Source organism: Spea bombifrons, chromosome 7 (genome assembly GCF_027358695.1).
Source record: "Spea bombifrons isolate aSpeBom1 chromosome 7, aSpeBom1.2.pri, whole genome shotgun sequence".
Classification (NCBI taxonomy): Eukaryota; Metazoa; Chordata; class Amphibia; order Anura; family Pelobatidae; genus Spea; species Spea bombifrons.
The window spans coordinates 44,498,505-44,516,165 of record NC_071093.1 but is presented as its reverse complement, the minus strand read 5'-3'; the positions used below and the strand labels follow the sequence as shown (position 1 = coordinate 44,516,165).

Genomic DNA, 17,661 nt, shown 5'->3' with positions numbered 1-17,661 from the left:
ACCAAAGAGTAGAGGGTCTTACAAGTTACATAAAGGTGATTAAAAAGGGAGCTGTCAATCAGTATGGTGCCCTGGGTTACTAAGGGGCATTAAGTCAGGCGGGGGGGGGTAACAATCAACTGTCACTACTGAATGTGTGAGAAAGATGGGGCTGTCAGAAGAGCTGTCAATCATGGGTGGTGGAGGGTACAAGGAACACTAAACTGAAGTTACATGAAGCTAAGGAATTATAGATGACCGTGTTATACAGGGAGCGGAACAGACACCTGTCAATCAATATGATTAAATATGCATAATACATGAACACCGTTTATTTTCAAGTTTAAGAAACGCCGAAAGGGTTAAGTTGAACTCAGTATCGAGGCCCTCCTGATGACGACAGCGCGACGTTCTCGCGAGCAGGACGCTCATTGGCTGCATCGATTCTATTTTGAGGAAACTTTTTTCTCTTTTCGCCAGACTGTTTTTAACTGTAGCCTCTTTTCATTGGCCAGACCTCTCCAAGGAGGCCGTTGATTGGTTAGAGCATTTGCTCGAAGAGGCTGATTGGCCGTTTGCCATAGAACGCGCTTGGTGATTGGTCAGGGAGATGAGTTCGCAGCTTCCCGGACATAGCTCAGGGGTGAGTGCGGGCAGAGGCCTAACGGCGGTGACAGTGAGTGCGCTACCAGGCAGAGGCCCTGACAGGCGAGGGCGCGCTCAGGTGAGTGGGGCTCTTCGGGTGGGAGGGTGTCTGCCAGGACCATTCCTGGGGGTCACGAGTCGGGAATGTACCCCAAAGAGTTAATACATTGACATGTAGATTCATGTGAGGAATGTGTGCTGGAAGTTACATGCGACTGAGTAACATGCTAAAACGCATACATGTAATGCTTGTTAATATAATGATCCATTCTATATGTCTGTGTGATATATTTCTGTTATTTACCTGTTTATGTCATGATTGAAATAACCCCTCAGCCCAGCCCCAGTGATAGAGGCTCAGAGCTAAGATTTACTTCTCAGAGAGGGTGCTAGATAAGGGGAACAGCCTCCCAGCAGAGGTGGTAGAGGGTAATACAGTGAGGGTATTAAACATGCATGGGATAGACATACGGCTCCTGAATCTAAGACGAGACCAATGACTGATTAAGGTTTGAGTCTTTACATATGGGGGCCGATCTGCCACCAGGTTCTGGGTTTATATATATATGATGGGGTTGAGCCGGGGCTGTTACTTTATATTGTAAACAGGACTTTCATCAGTACTCGTGAGTCACCTTTTTGGATCGCTCTCTCTACCTGTTGTCCACAAACTGCGTGAAATATTTAGGCGATGACTCCAATTCGGCCCTCCCGTCTCCCCCATCGCCTTGTGTTTGGGGTATTTAAATAAGTTGCGTGCCCCCTCTTTCTGTAGAGCTGATCAGGAAGGGGTCCGTGTGCTGTGGGGGCCCCGAAGCTGTAGTCCATGCGCTTCTAGGCAGTCTATGATGGGCCCCGGGCCTCATCAAACAAGTAGGGCCAGGATGTGCTTTTAGGGGGGTCAGAGTTGGTGGCCCCTGAGCGCTGCGGTTACCAAAAGGCAGGGAAATCGGGACAGAATGGGTTAAACCAGAGATCTCACAGCGAGTCCTGATGAGACGCATCTACTTCATGAGCTGATACTCGGTGTCAGAGTCCATGCAGGCGAGTAAGCACTTCCCTTCCTCCTGGGAGCTATAAACCAGCCATGGGGCACGCAACTAGATAGTAAGCTCCTTGGATCAGGGCCCTCCTTACCTCTTCGTCCTGTCATATGCCCTGTTCACCCATTGTACTTCGCTATGGAGCATGGTGGTGCTTTATAAATCAATAAATAACTATAAATCCCGTTATCTAGATATATAATAAGTTGAAAGCGGCCAGTAACGTTATTCTGTTACTTATTGGGTAAATGATAGAAGTTAACGTTAAAATGTTACTCGCCTGGAGAGTCCAGCTTCATGACCCCCCGCGGAACCCCCCCTCCTCCCCGACTGGCACCGGCGGGTCGCGTGAAAAGCCGACTCTGCAAATTCTTTCCAGATGCATCATAAATGCCCCCCCCCCACCGTTCTATTACAACACAGCGTTTGTTGGGCGACTGGGGGTCGCGAAGATATCGGGAAGCAGCTTTTTATCGGGTTTGCTTTCTGACGACCGATGAGGCTGACGCGACGCCCCCCCGTGGGGCTTTAATAAAACCCGGCGCCGGTTCTGTTCTGATGTCTTCACGGACTCTCTCTGTTCCTCCTCGCGCAGTTCGATAGCTTGAAGATGGCCGACCTGCAGCTCCAGAAGAAAGGCAAGAAGAACGACAACGGGGTTGGCAGCGTGGTGGATTTCCTGCTGGCCAATGCCCGCCTGGTGCTCGGGGTCGGGGGAGCCGCCATGTTGGGCATCGCAACACTGGCCGTGAAAAGGGTGAGTGACGGAGCCCCACTCCGGGTAGTGGAGATAGATCCGTGTTACTTTAGGGGAGGTTTTTTTTTCTTCTTCTTATACACGCAAAAGTTTGGGGTCACTTTGAAATGTCCTCGTTCTCCATGAATATATATAAATTATGATTATTCCTCTCCTTCCGCCCGCAGCTCATTGATCGTGCAGCGTCCCCTCCGGATGATAAAGAGCTGGATGAGAAAGCGGAGCAGAAATCCTTAGAGGAGACGTGGAAAGAAGCCGTCTTGGTGAAAACCTCTCCCAAGTTCAGCAGAAAGACGAAGCGGATAGATCTCGGGGTCCCTGTTTCTCAGGAGGAGACCGGCGAACCAGTTCCAGGTCGGCCCACCAGCGCTCGCTGCCCCCCAACCCTTGCCTCGCGGCTGCAAATTACCCTCGTGAATAATGTTATCTGAGGTGGTTGTTTTTTTTGTGTATCTCTTTTTTTCCTTATTCTCTCTTTTTTATTTTTTTTTGTCCCATTCAGAGCCGTTGAGTGCCGAGCAGGATAAACCCGCCGATGAACTGAAAAAAGCCCCCATTTGCTTCACTCTGCAAGAGCGGCTGCTGGATTATTCCAGACATTGCGCCGGCGCCTCAGAGCGTCGGGAGCAGGCAGGATGCCGGCTGGTGCTCGACATCATGGCGGAGCTACAGGACTTTCTGCGCGCCAAACACCCGGAGATGCCGTTCTCTGCCATGCAGCTAGGGGGCCCTCTAGGCAGCTGTCTCCCCATCGGCTGTTCAGAGCACACGGGCCTGACGCTCCCTCTGGTCTTGGAGCCAGAACTGTGGCGGTTTATCCCGGGCCACGAGACGATCCTGAATGAGCCCCAGTTTTGGATGGTGAAGAGAGAGGACATGGAATTCACGGCCCGAGGCAGCAGCCCCTGGGACAGGTTCATGGTCGGGGGATACCTCTCCTCCAGGACCGTCGTGGAATCCTTGCACAAGACTCTAGTGGGATCCATCAACTGGCCAGCGATCGGGACCATGCTGGAGTGCGTCATACAGCCAGTTATAGCCCCCGATGACCTTAAACTGGAAGTGACCCACTCCGACTTCCACATGATTATCCACATCCTCCCAATGGTGGCCGCCAAGGACACGGTCCTCCTCGCCCACCACCACCCTAACGCCCCCGCGGAAAACCTCTGGCATCAAAGCTTCTACGACGAAGAAGCCAGGCTATTGCAGGAACTGGACGGCGCCGATTCGGGGGTCAGGCTGCCCTGCCTCCAGATCCTCCACGGAATCTGCCGACAGAACCCGTCCCTGAGGCAGCTGCCGGCCGCCTGCTTGAGAAACGTCATCTTGCACCTCAGTAACGAGACGTCCGATTGGACGCAGCCCGACCTGGCCGACCGGTTCCTGCAGGTGTTGGAGGAACTGATCGGTTACTTAGACAAAGGCTTTCTGCCCGGCTACTTCAACGGCAACGTGAACTTGTTCTCTTGTTTAAGGGAGGAAGACATCGACGAGCTCGGATACGGCCTGTATCAGGTTTTCACCGATCCGGATTCTTCTTTGAAGAAGTGAATCCGGGGCTTTGATCTGCTCTGAGAATCTGTTAACCCTTTAATCGCTGCACTTTTCAGAGGTCCCCTCTGATGCATTAAGCTCATGTTAGGGATAACCTTTACGTGTTAATTAATCCCTGATTGCTTTCTGCTGGAGACTTTGTAGCTTTCAGATCAGATAATTCTGTTTAAAATCTAATATTCGTTTACTTGTCTTCTAAATACACTCAGTATTTGATCGTCTTCATCTCGTCGTCGGGGGTAAATGTTCGGAAGGTTAGAATTTCGAGCATAAAACGTCCTTTCAATGTGTTCCATTTTTCTTTTCTTGCCTTTCTAAGTATAAGCTGTGTCTAGCAGCGCAGTAACCGGCCGTTGGCACTCTGCAGGGTTAAAGCGAGATGCTACGCTTAGGGAAAGCTCTCTGGCAGATGAGGTGTTAAGTGTCTATGGGCGGAGGAGTCTGTACAGGATCCTACTCCCAGAGGAGGGTTATCGTTATTGCCAGCATGTTACTGGTTCAGTGATGTCCCTATGGACCTCTCAGCGGCTCTTAATGCAAAGAGCTATATTGTTATGTGAGGTTAACGCTAATATCGGGCATTCTCTCCTTAAAAGTGCCGTCTGCTAAAGGACTGAAGGAAAAATTATGAAAAAATAGAAAATCATCAGCGTGAGTTAAATTTCTGTTGGTTTACTGAATTGCAAAGAATATCCCAATCAAGAAATAACTAACGAAACTCCAGCGGCTGCTCCTAACGGGGTTAGTTTTGTGTATTTGAATATTGTCTAAAAAGGCAAACAATGGAGAAACTGCATATTTTTAATTTAGTTTTTTCCTGTATGTTTTTGTTCCTCTTGGGAGCTGTATTTGGAAGAATGAAAGATCAACTCAGCCATTTATTACTTTTTTTTTTTTGTCTCTAACACAATATTATGGGTCATATTTTCTGTGGGGCAGTTACCATGGCAATCGTGGGGGATGTTCTAGGTGACTGCTCCATAGTTAGCACTGGAATTCTAATTCTGTTAGCCCTGTTTGGGTTCAGGCGGCTGTGCGATATTGGTTATGGATTTTATTTCCCATATTTTTTAATGCTCATCCACGTCATACACTAGGTATGTGAATTACATGATTTGGGGTTTTGTTTTGTTTTTTGTTTAAATTCTCCTATTTTTATTATTTTTATTTTTTCTATTTTTTCCCCTTAGGGCAGAGGCACATGATTTTATTTTGCACTGATCCCATAGTGCTCGGCTTCCCGGCTGACAGTCATGGGAGTCATTCCCTAACCGCCTTCCTGTTTTATTGGCAGGATCCCCGGAGTCCGTCTTCCAAGAGCTGCTTACGAGTTCTGAATTAAAGCTCATCCTGCTTGAGCCCAGGTGGGCCAGTCGAAATCACCTGTTCCCAAGCAGGGATAGCGTCCTCACAGCGCGGCCTATAGGAAGCTCTAGAAGGCCGGGTTTAAGGGTTCGCTGCTTTATGGTAGGAAGTTGCACGTCACTTTCAAATAAAATATGCACATTATTTAAAAGAAGAGAGTTCGGTGGTCTACACTCGGGGGCACTTTAACTTTTAGTTCTGTACAGCTGCCCAATCATCGAGTCCTCTAACCTTTCATTAAGGAGCAGATACTCGTCTCTCCTGTACCTGCTGCTTAATCATTGGGGGTTGCTCTCCTTACTGACCCAATCTAACCTTTTACTGGGAAAACTGAACACTCTAGGGCTTATTTTTGTTTTTTTTTTTTTGCAAATGCCCCCCATTAAAGTAGTTGAATACCCCCAAGGAAGGACTTTAAACCCAGACACTGTTAAATCAGGAATCGTCTGTAAATAGATGATGGTGCCGACGCGTTCCCAGACTTTTAATAGTTCTTTAATGACCCAGCGTTCCGATGACGATCGCCATGTGCCAAGTATTACTGTGATATCCCGGACCGGAGCGGCCCCTCTGGACTGGAGTTTGTTTTTGGTCTGAGAATGGATCTAGCGTGTGCCAAGCTGCCGGGGTCTCTAAAGCTGTCGTTAGTTTTCAACATTCAGATTCATCTATTTTTGATACCGTTTTACCGTAAGAATAGTGGGGGGGGGTGCAATGAATATGGTGGGCCGTAGGGCACAGAAGGGGTTAATTTAATGCGTGTATGTTTTTCCGTAGCTCCATCGCGTGTTGGTGTTGAGCTGAATCTCTTGTGGCTTTTGCTGTGTGAAAGTCTGTCTTTATTTTTTAAAAATAAAACTAAATTGTGATAATAAAGGTTCGCGTGGACGGCCTCGTCATTTCAGTTATTTTCGGTTTATTGTTGCGGGTCTCGGCGTTTAAACCGTTTGCTACCAAAGGGCTTTCAGAAACATGACATACATATATATCTCCCAACAGCCCTGTTTTTTACAGGGCAGTCTTGATGTTTGTGTACTGTCCCGCTTTTGTGGGTAGTAGGGATCATGGGCCGTTTGGGGAGATCCTCTGACTGGTTTAGGCCGCGTTAAAATCCATTTATTATCTCATCAGCCATATTTGTGATGTAAGAGCTGGTGGGCGGCCTATGGGGCTGGTTCTAGGCAGAGGGCCCAATGCTGCTCTATAGGCTTTTAAAGCTCCGGGTTCCCCGATCACTTCACTTTCCTAATTATTTGGCAGTAATCGCAGACGCTGAGCTGTATTTTAGGGTTGCAGACTAAATAAGAACATTACGTGCAAGTCATACTTTCCAAACCCTGGACGGAATCCCGATCTCCCGCGGCCGACCGCATCATGTGACTGGGATTCTGCCGGAGGGAAAGCTGGCTCCATACTGCATGTGATGCGTTGAGTCGCAGTAAATGGGGGTATTTCTGGGACCACCGTGTCCCTTGGGCACCGATACAGGTTCCATCGGCCTTGTAAGCGTGGCTTCGTTGGATGAAACATCAGTGTTGTAAAAGTGTCATTATATATATATAATATATATATACACACACACAGTACATATACGGTATATCTATATAATATATATGTATAGCCTATAAAATCTCCCTCCATAACCTACTGTCCGCAGTTCCCTCTCGCCACCCACCAACCTTAAACTTAAAATACAGCAAATGTTTTATAAAATCATATATATATTTTTGTTTTTAAGGATGGGGGGGTGCTCAATGGGTTAAACGTTATATTTGGTGGTGTAATGTGGGTTTTGACAACTCGGTGCTCTTTCCTGCACCGCAGATTATAAAGATGAAAGTCATGCGAATCACTGCGATTGGTCAATACAACGATCACATGGCTGCACCCCTGAACTTTCTATAGGAATATATCCCAAATCTTCTGTGAACGTACCAAAAGGGTCATAGGGTAAGCAAAGGTTAATGACGTCCAGAGAGGTTGTAAGTAATCTAGCCATGAAAAATCAGATAGGACTTAACGAAATCGGGGTATTTTGACGTTGGGGGCGAAGCGATATATATGGCTGTAAAGTTACGGAATCCCCAATATTTCTGCTCCGGATAAGTGTCTTCTGCGTCTGCGCCGAATCACAGCTTACTCTTTCTTCCCTTTGGGAGAGTGGTATTGCTTACATTGCTATGGAATATGATGGCGCTATATACATTATAAAAAGAAAATGCTTTTTGCTACTAATATAACGTTCAAAGATTTTATTTAGATAATTTTAAAACATATAAAGGGAAACAATGTGAAAAATGAAAAAAATAGAATTTACGAAGCGCCATATACCGGAGCTCTCCATCGTTTGGCACTGGAGAGAACGGAGCCAAGAATGAATCGGCCATCAAAGAGTTACAGCAGTCATATAAATAATGGTAAATAAATGCATATAATATATATTATAATTTAGAGGTAATGTTCCAGCTCCCATGATGCTCTGCAAGACTATAGCTGAGCCTATGGCTCCCCCTGCTGTCTAAGGGGCAATTACCCCACCAAGCCGGTAAAATAAAAACTTTCTCCAACAATCCTGCTCCTAACTCACTAATCATCAAACGTAACGACCGTCTTAAAAACCGTTAAAACTTTTATCTTCCCTTCCGGATTTAGTTAAAGTTCACAGGGGCCCCAGACGGTAAAGTTAGGCGGCCGCCTTCAATGATGCCGCCACATCTATACAAACCCCGTGTTGTACGACCAATAAGGGGAAATATCTATAAAAAAATAAAGCGAGATTTAAAAGCGGGGCTTAAAGTCTGATTTATGTACAGAAAACTACTACACAAAAAGATGGCCGCCCTTCACGGAGACCCCCCCCTCCTCCGTCATCTGTTTTGGGGGCAGTTGGTCCGATTGTGTCCGGGCTGATGACAAATTCCGCACGTCCTCTGTTTCTTAGCAGTGGGACCCCTGTCTGATGAACCGTAGTCCGGCCGCTTATTTTTTGCCCCCGATCCTCTCTGTGGGTTTGCTGAGCCTCCAAATGCGTTGGGGAAGCTGGTGGAAGGACCTGAAAGAGAAGGTGTGAGCAAAAAAATCCCATCAGAAAGCTGGAACTATAAAATAAATAAATGAACGGTTCCTCAAACCTCATCACCCGGGGGCTCACCTGGAGCAACGTTCTCGTCGGCCCACTGGAAGAAGCCGCACTGCTGCTCCCGGGGTTTGGCGCACGTATGGAACTGTCGCCCTTTGTTGGCTCCATCCTTCAGCACGGTGCGGGTGACCGCCGCCTGATTGCACATACAGGTAGCCTCTCCTCCTGAATCGCCGGCGGTCCCTCCAGACCTGAAGCCGTCACCGGCCGCCATGGGGCTGCTGAACGCGCCAGACGGACGCCCCCCGGAAGATGGTCCCGCCGGCGCACCTCTACTCGCTCCCCCCTCTTCGTCAGCCCACAGGAAGAAGTTGCAAGCTCCTCCGTCGCACTTGTAGAACGGGCGACCCTGATTGGGTCCCTCCTTCCGTACGGTGAGCTGGACGGCAGTTACACCGCAGTTACAGACCACTTCGTTGCCCCCGCTGCTGGGGCTGGGGTCAGGTGGCCGTCTTGGGGCAGCAGGTGTCACCGTAACAGAGTTCCTTTCCCTCCTGGCTGGCAGCTGCCTGCTCTGCCCGCCTCGGCTGTTCCCCGTGCGGTTGCCGGTCGGATTCACCTGCACGTGGTTAGCCCCCGGCGGGTCGGCCCGGGACCCTCTGCTTCCACCGTTTAGATATTTCAGGTCCAGAATCTCTCTCAGCGTCTCATCGCAGCCGCCAATGCAGCCAACGAACTCCAGGGGCATGAGGGGAGGGACACTGCCCCTCTTAAACTTCATCTTCAGCCTGCAAGGGCAAAACAGGTCATCCGTGACACACAGCCAGCCCCTTCTCATAGTTTAACCCCTTAAGGACAATGGGTCGTCCTTAAACCCATTTAAAACAATGCATTGTGAGCCAGCACATGTACAAGCTTTGTCATGAAGGGGTTAAAAGATGAAGTTGCCCTAAACAGGGACATTCTTATTCTCGGTCCCAGCGAGGAAGACCAAGGACTTTATGGCCGAGGTCCCTTTCCATGATCCCCATACTCCCTGCTCACAGACTAAAGAGAAAAGGGTTCTTATCATCGGCTACAAAGTTTCCCTTTTAGTAATAAGTGATATTTTATTAGTTAGAAAGTTCCTCAAACGATTGTTACAGATACCTAGACGTCCTAAAACAAAGGATCTCGACCGTAACTCACCTGTGGACAGGATGAGGCCGGCAGACGCTGCAAACACTATCATCCCGTGAAACCTCGAGGACCGAACTGGGGAACCAGATGGCCGACTTACAGCTTGGGTACCCGACGCATGATATGAAGAACCTACGAAGAGCCGGAATGATTAGATCACATTACGGGAGTCGCGCAGGCGTTCACAGATATAATATCTCCGATGGGTTAAGACCCTGAGATTTAGGGTAGATAAAGGGATTTCAGGATTGCCATGGCACAGCATGTCAGGTGACCGACCCTCCATCTCTTTTGGTTTTCAGGACCATGTCCCGGGAGCATTGGGGGCATTTCCGCACGGGTAGCGGGGTCTCCGCGTAGATCTCCTGCTGCTCCACCAGCTGTGCCGCCTGTCCAAAGTACTGAGACAGGGCTTGATCCAGCCTGACAAAGAGCAAGAGAGGAAAGGGGTTAATTATCAATACAACTGGTTTACAAACACTGGAGATGCTCAAACTACTCTTCACAACTGGTTTGCACTCAAAGGTCTAAGGGTTATGGCCAAGATCTGGTTCTTTGGTAAATACCAGCCAAGAGGCATAAATCTCTGCCCATTCCCTTGCTGTCTATCCTCCCGCCTGCGATGTCCAAGCTTCTATCCAATTCCCACCGACATAAGATGAGGGAGGACTTGGGATCATCGACCCACCATTCTTCTCAAGCGGTGACAATACGCAGGAACCTACCTGTTAGCCTTTTCAACCGCCTCTACGAAGACCTGCTTATACTTCTGAACTTGCTGCCTAAGGACGGTGAATTTGTCCTTTCTCCCTTCGCTGACCAGTTTCAGATCAGACTCCAGCTCGGCACGCAGGTCTGGCTTGGACATCTCGAAGCCCATGGAATCGTAACCTACAGACGGGTAAGAGATTATTTAATGAGCGGAAACGTATTGTCGATCCATACATTCCACCACGTTCACAATGCGTTGCTTCACCTTCCACCAGGCCCATTCCCAGCTCTCCGGGGAGGAACCTTTGCTCTGCCGTGAGCCCTACATACATGCGCGATTTGATGGTCTCAATGTGCTCGGCGTGTGTGGCATCAGTACCTGCGAAGGGGGCACGGAAACTTAGGCATTAAAGGCTTCAAATGAAAGTTTTTCCAGTGCCAACGAGGAACAGAGGCGAGAGTCTGAAGACCGACAGGACCAGCGACTTACCGATCCCGTGCTTCTCCATCAGAGAGATGAGATCGGCCTCTGTTAGAAGCTGCGGGGGGCTCGTCTCTCCATCCACCATCTCCACTGTGGTTGGCTGAAACGTGGACCCCATCTCGTACACCGGAATGATCTAGAACACCAGAAAGAGGATGGAACACTGAAACACCACAACGTTAAAAAATCTGGATTCTACTAAAAATCTGAACGTCTAACATTCTAATACTCAATACTCTGAAAGGACACAAAGCGACATAAATAATAATTTTTTTCAGAGGTTTGGGGATAACAAGCATCCAAACTTAAAGAGAAACGGTATGACTGTACTAAAATGTAAATAAACAGGACATTTTTAACCCCTTAAGTACCCTTCGTGACCATGGCTGTTTTAACACTTTTGCGGTGCTCGTGATTAGCTGTTTTTTTCCCCGTTTAATGCCATCACTGGTCCGTAAGTGTCTGTTTTTCCGTGTCGTGCATGGCACGTCATTGGTTGTTTAGGGGTTAATATATATTTATACACTTTTTTTCCCACCCTATTAATCACCTTAGTGTTCCATTTGTCATACGGATAAACATCAAGATAGTTCCTGGCAATGATCATCAGCCCATGAGCTACAAACCGCTCCGCCGCGATGTCGATTTCTACGGTGGTCTCCTGGCCCTGGGCATCCTGCGAGCAGCAAGCGAGGAAGTGGCGCACTATGAACTCGTAGATACGCTGTTCATTCCCCTGCGCGGGAAAATAAAAGTCAGGTCCTGTTCAGATTACTTCAGAAGCAGCCTGTGGCAGAGCCAGAATTATCCGCTCGGCTTCCTGTCCTGAAGTTCTCTCCCTTCTCCCTGAACTAGCGATAACTTAATGGGGAGGAATAATAATTCACATACTGAAAACAGCAAGTTAGTAAGGACCGCTATCACATTACATACTCCCTAAGAGATGAGTGAACTTTGAAAATAATAAGCCTTTGTCAAAGAAAATATAGTAACAACAATAAAGGGACCCAGTACCCTGCATGGTGCAAACAGCCTCTCCTATTTACTGCCTCTCTGTAGAGCAATCAGACTCCCATTTGTTGAGTTTCACCCTCGCCGTAAGGCCTGATGAGGATGAACGCGCTTGCCCACCTGTAAATTCCCAGCGTATTTAGTGGGGTGAATGGGAGGGTGAGCCTGATCTGATTTGGTTCCATTGCGAGGAGTCGGCCCACCCCTATCCAGAATGCGCTGAGCGAAGTTCCCCCACTGAGAGTCCTGGGTCTGCTGCTCGACGAGAGACGTCAGGTTCAGGTCCTTCGGGAAAATGTTCGTCTCGGTACGGGGGTAACTGATGTAACTGAAAAGCAAGACGGGGATTCGTGAAATTCAGCGGCTTGAGATTTGAGAGAACGGGGGGCTAAGGGACACCCCGCAAAAACGTATGGGTTTCCAGCTCTACCTACCTAGAACACATCGCCAGGTACCTACCGACAATATCAATCTGCCACGTGCGGGTGTAAGGGTGTTCGAAGCTGGCGTACCCATAAGGTCTTTAATCCCTTTAAAGCCAGAAGCCCCATGTGACCACGGCTTGGCACATCATTGGCCGTTTTGCCTACTGTGCTATTTATTTCCCCCCCCAATCTAATTGGCTGTCATCCATTTTTCAATAGATCTTTAATATTAAATATTTATAACATTATTGAAATTATAGAATAACGTGTAAGAGGAGAGCGTTACCCTTGCGTGTAGAGCTTTTCAGCGACCTTCATGGTCTCCTTGGCTGAGATTTTCAGTTTGCGAGAAGCCAGCTTTTCCAGCTCCTGGACGGACGGAAAAACAATTGGAAGAAGTTAATAGTAAATTGGAGAGCCCTCGTTCTTCCTTTGTCCCAATAATGTGTCATTAACCCCTCTACTACTGAGAGGGACAACCTCACGGGGGAACCACCATCACCAATTTGGGGCGATTTGTAAAGGAAGAAGAAAGAAGAAAAGGAGAAACCGTAGATCTGCACGCACTACCATTATGATGACCTCATATGCAAATTAACGGCCCTTCGCTAAGGATTTGCAAATTAGGATCGAGGGTGATGTCACAACTACTGTAGACGTCTCCAACTCAATTCTTTGTAAGCGACAGACTTGCTCTAAGCCACTAGAGAAATGGATGGAGAAATGCCGACAGCTCACAAGGCCCCCCCATGGCACTTACCACGGTGTCAAGGGCCACCGGCCTCCACTTGCTCTTAGGTTTGCTTCCCACTTCCACCACGGTCGCCGTTGGATTCTAGAAACGCATCAAGATATTTCTTAATAAACATGCGCTGAGATTCACCGTCTCATCCGACCCGGTTTGGCGTCGTGTGCAGTGTCAGAGCCCGTACCTCCATGCAGATCTGGTAGAGAACCAGGCAGGCCGTGTGATTAAAGAGACGGTTCCGCTTCCAGCTGAAATCCACATTCCCGTCTTCGTGCTCGTGAGTCACTGGTGGACACAAAGCGACGGCACGGGGGTTAGCAGAGCACAAAGATATAAAACGTTTCATGGATACGTTGGAACAAAGAGAAGCGGCAGCTTTCAGAACATACGCCGACTCTCCGCGAACAATAGAAACTCTGGACAACGTTATCGAGAATGTACTTTTTGACCAGGAAAAAAAAAAAAGATAATTTATAAAATAAAGATCCTTTATTTTAGGACGTCTAGGTATCTGTAACAACGACAGAGATCCATATACAATACTGCCTTATAATTAGTTTGACCATCTTGCGCATGGAGAACACTAAAAATGGCGTATCGATTCCCGGTATATGAGCGCACGATAATAAATAAATAAATGGCCTCTTACGGCTCATGGGTAGTTTTTGAACGTCACGCGTTGTCGCTTCTACCTTTGATCTTGTAGAAGGTTTCCGGGATAAAGGCCTGAATCGCCTTAAATCTCTCCACCACGAACCCCAGCGTGGGGAACTGGCAGCTGCCGTAGCTGATGAGCTGGTTGGAGAGCACCGAGGGGAAGATCTTCTGGAGGCGAAGAGTCTGGAATCGGGTGAAGGCGGCACCTGAGCGAGACACGAGACGGACTTCAATAACCCCCCGCGGACCTACGGGACTCCACGAGACTCCGAGCGAAACACGGTTAAATGACCCAAAAGGAGTCCTCGGAGCTCCGGGAGTCTCAAACACTGGAGGCAGAGGAATGACGTCCTACGAGGGCAGCGATGGTCGCCCACCTATCCGGAGGTCAAGCTCCATCCTGACGTCCACGGCATCGCTGACGTTCTGGTCGGGCTGCACCAGGTTCTCGCAGGCCATTCGGATCGAACGGGGGGTGATCTCCGAAAACCGAGCCCTGAACACCTGCAGGTTTGGTTTCACTGCAAAGAAAATAATAAAAACGTAGGAAGAGAAAATGTGAGCGGAAAAATATAAATAACCCCATAAATAAACGTAATTCCCCCTATATGGTTTTAAAGGGAATTTGGCAGAACAACACACTAAAATTGGGTAGAAAAGTAGAACCTGCCAGCAGATTGGCCCCAATCGGCCCCCGTCTAGTCGCCCGTTTCTCCCCCTGTAAAGACTCAAACCTTAATCAGTCGTTGGTCTCGTCTTAGATTCAGGAGCCGTATGTCTATCCCATGCATGTTTAATACCCTCACTGTATTACCCTCTACCACTTCTGCTGGCAGGCAATTCCACTTATCTATCACCCCCTTACACCAGTACACTTATACGCACTCGCCCAGCTGCATACCTGCTTTGCACACATGTATGATCTCAAAGCCGATATTCTCTCCCTCTCTGTCACAATCTGTCCATATGATAAGCGCCTGGCACTGCCGAACCTCACGTTCCAGAGTCCTCTGAAATTAGAGACGCAGGAGCTTCGGTCACCATGAGATCCGCAGCCATGTGCTGGTATTGTAAGGAACTCAAAGCAAGCGCTCGAGCTCACAGTTTACTAAGAGAGTCCCATGGAAAACAATATCCAGTAATAACCCCCCAGCGCAATATAAAGTAATATAACCCCCCAGCGCTATATACAGTGTTCCTGCCTTGTCTGGCCGTACCTTTATGTTAACAAAGTCATCAGGGCAATACTTCTCAACTTCAGCATCAAACAGCGACACGGGGTTACAGCTGTGCCTAAAACAAGAAACACGTATACAGAACAGCGCCCTCTACAGTAATGGCAGATAAAAGCAGCAAGAAGACAACGCCTGTGTTCCAATGGCCCTTTATCACTCCCATCACTCCTGTGTTCCAATGGCCCTTTATCACTCCCATCACTCCTGTGTTCCAATGGCCCTTTATCACTCCCATCACTCCTGTGTTCCAATGGCCCTTTATCACTCCCATCACTCCTGTGTTCCAATGGCCCTTTATCACTCCCATGACTCCTGTGTTCCAATGGCCCTTTATCACTCCCATCACTCCTGTGTTCCAGTGGCCCTTTATCACTCCCATCACTCCTGTGTTCCAATGGCCCTTTATCACTCCCATCACTCCTGTGTTCCAATGGCCCTTTATCACTCCCATCACTCCTGTGTTCCAATGGCCCTTTATCACTCCCATCACTCTTGTGTTCCAATGGCCCTTTATCACTCCCATCACTCCTGTGTTCCAATGGCCCTTTATCACTCCCATCACTCCTGTGTTCCAACGGCCCTTTATCACTCCCATCACTCCTGTGTTCTAATGGAACGTTGTGTTCGCTGATCCAAGTTTAAGTTTAAAAGGCTAATTGATGATTAGAAACCAGAAATTTCCTTGTTTTCCATAAAAATAGCTGAATGACCCCAAATTTATGAACAGTAGTTCAAAAAAACATGACTTCAGGATCTCTGGATATTTCCTTATAAAGCATCATAAATTAGATAAAGTGTTTTTCTGGCTCCGTCTGCTTCATACCAACCATTTTTTCAGATGACTCTGGAAGTCGAGCGCCAGCAAATGTCCCGACACGGAGGTCATCACCACGGCGACGTCCTGCAGAACAGCAAAACACGGATTAATCTCCGCGAGGCTGCCGGACGCGGAACACGGAACACCTGGAACCCGCAAGCGCTCGAGAACACGACGTCTCGCACTCCCGTCAGCTCGCAATAATTCTCTTACCCTTCCAAACAAATTATATTCATATTCGTATATCTTGTTGAACTTGGAATAACCTTCTCTCTGGATCAGAGAAAAAAAAAAAAATTTACCAAGCTGTCGGCAGAACAGAAATTATAATAAAGAATACATTTTATAACATTTTTATATATTCTATATTATATATTTTTTTAAATATTTTTTTTTTTTTTTTTAGAAATTTTTAATTTAATTTTTTTAAAATAAATTATAATTTAATTATGTATTTTTTTTTTAATTCAGTGGCCAATGTTAGTATCGGTTTCAATATCACATGTAAAACATAAAGGCTGCTCACCCGTCTCATCCTGCTGTTGGACATGATATCCGCGACCCCCTTAGCCGCATCATTCTTCTCGGCGACGCACAGAACCTTCTGGACCGGGCCCCTCAGGGTCATGTCTGCGGGCCCCGTGGAGCACAAGCGAATCAGAGAACGCGCAGCAATCCTGAGCTTACTAAACGCAGAGATACCCGTCTGAAAAATCATCCCCGGCAGCGAGCGGCATTCTCGGCACCAGGAATAATCATGTCCATGCGCAGACTCGCTCACGGAGTCAGTCCGGCCGGGAAGGTCAAAGGTCGCCTACGGATAGAAGTCAATAGAGATCCGTTAGTTATATCAGCGCAACATAAGCAGATCCACTAGACTAGAATAACACTGGATCTATAGTGAAGAAAAAAAAATAAAAATCTACAATTAAAAAAATAAAAATAAATAACAGAAAAATCAAAAAAATCGTTAACGCAGCGTATCACCGGCGAGCTTCGTTATTAATTTCTACGGAAGATTCCTTATTGTCTCATAAACCGGGACTTTAACACGTATGCTGCGAGTATACAGGCGTGATCGCTCCATCACGGAGTAAAGAATGACAGCTCCACACGACAGGCTCGTATTTACGTCTTATTAACCCATTCCGTGTTTTCGCTTCTATAGTTATTACGATTGATAATAATAAATTAAATACATTTATAATAAATAATATTAATTATAACGATCATCCCCTTTATAGATTGAGACACACATATATAGGTTGGCGTTCAATAAATCTACATGTCGTAACAGCTGCACCAGATTTTGGGTCATTTTACATATTATATTTACTTGGCAATAAAATAAAGGGTTAATGTGTTCCGGAAACATGATGATAAGTTAAGATCAAATTCAAAACTGCCTGGGGGTTGGGGTTAGGGGGCAGCTGTGAGGCAAAGTGCTGAATGAGAAGCAGTTAGGGGCAACATTCTATTAGTTGCCATGGTGATTGCTCCACATTTAGCATTTTCCCCCAGTGGAAGGAGAAAAAAAAAGAAGGCAAAAGATAGGAGACCCTCATATTTACTACCTGCACCAACACCTGGTGACAATAACAACAGTAATTATTATTATTATTATTATTGGGATGTGGCCCCTGGCATGCTGATCTCAAAGCATCAGACCCCCGGCATTAACCCCTCTTCTGAATATTTAAAGTCACAGGAAACGGGGGGGGCAGCATGTGACAGATACCCCCAAGCCCTACGACAGCCCAGCTCGGATCACAGATAGAATCGATTTATCACTGATATACCTTAATTATCCCCCCTCTGGTTGTAGTGATCACGGTACCCTCCGGTCCGCAGCTCTACCGGGTATAATACCTGCTGCTGTGACACATGGCATAGAGCGATACAAAGTATTAACTCCCTTTTCCCGCGCAGAGTGTGTTGCTTCCCTACGCCGTCCGAGCTTCCTCGGCTT

The 17,661-nt window shown here is 47.4% G+C and overlaps 2 protein-coding genes across 3 annotated transcripts; one reads left to right on the top strand and one right to left on the bottom strand.

The window, feature by feature from the left end:
- The first annotated feature begins 599 nt into the window (after positions 1–599).
- MIEF2 (mitochondrial elongation factor 2) lies at positions 600–4,181 on the top strand. The gene is made up of 4 exons (XM_053470994.1): positions 600–703; positions 2,263–2,424; positions 2,592–2,778; positions 2,927–4,181. Exons 2-4 carry the CDS (start codon positions 2,278–2,280, stop codon positions 3,976–3,978), a joined length of 1,386 nt encoding a protein of 461 aa, XP_053326969.1. The 5' UTR covers positions 600–703; positions 2,263–2,277; the 3' UTR covers positions 3,979–4,181.
- Positions 4,182–8,129: 3,948 nt separating this feature from the next.
- Positions 8,130–17,643, bottom strand: TOP3A (DNA topoisomerase III alpha). 2 transcript variants are annotated; one of them, XM_053471879.1, is made up of 20 exons: positions 17,492–17,643; positions 16,219–16,506; positions 15,906–15,965; positions 15,703–15,776; positions 14,858–14,933; positions 14,542–14,650; positions 14,018–14,161; positions 13,676–13,846; positions 13,168–13,268; positions 12,996–13,070; positions 12,522–12,604; positions 11,931–12,138; positions 11,350–11,535; positions 10,806–10,935; positions 10,581–10,694; positions 10,330–10,495; positions 9,884–10,027; positions 9,614–9,736; positions 8,498–9,213; positions 8,130–8,398 (listed from the first exon to the last, which is right to left on the bottom strand). In XM_053471879.1, exons 2-20 carry the CDS (start codon positions 16,408–16,410, stop codon positions 8,214–8,216), a joined length of 3,057 nt encoding a protein of 1,018 aa, XP_053327854.1. In that variant the 5' UTR covers positions 16,411–16,506; positions 17,492–17,643; the 3' UTR covers positions 8,130–8,213. The 2 variants fall into 2 exon arrangements, with proteins under 2 accessions (XP_053327854.1, XP_053327855.1); XM_053471880.1 differs by having other exon boundaries at positions 17,562–17,642.
- Positions 17,644–17,661: the final 18 nt, after the last annotated feature.

Excerpts from the sequence above, each read along its gene's own strand:
- MIEF2 (XM_053470994.1), top strand. The coding sequence starts at position 2,278 with ATGGCCGACCTGCAGCTCCAGAAGAAAGGCAAGAAGAACGACAACGGG. Across the intron at positions 2,425-2,591 it reads CAACACTGGCCGTGAAAAGG|CTCATTGATCGTGCAGCGTC; the intron begins GTGAGTGACGGA and ends TTCCGCCCGCAG. Across the intron at positions 2,779-2,926 it reads GACCGGCGAACCAGTTCCAG|AGCCGTTGAGTGCCGAGCAG; the intron begins GTCGGCCCACCA and ends TGTCCCATTCAG.
- TOP3A (XM_053471879.1), bottom strand. The coding sequence starts at position 16,410 with ATGATTTTTCAGACGGGTATCTCTGCGTTTAGTAAGCTCAGGATTGCT. Across the intron at positions 15,966-16,218 it reads CCAACAGCAGGATGAGACGG|AGAGAAGGTTATTCCAAGTT; the intron begins GTGAGCAGCCTT and ends TCTCTGATCCAG. Across the intron at positions 9,214-9,613 it reads CGGCCTCATCCTGTCCACAG|GCTGAAGATGAAGTTTAAGA; the intron begins GTGAGTTACGGT and ends TTGCCCTTGCAG.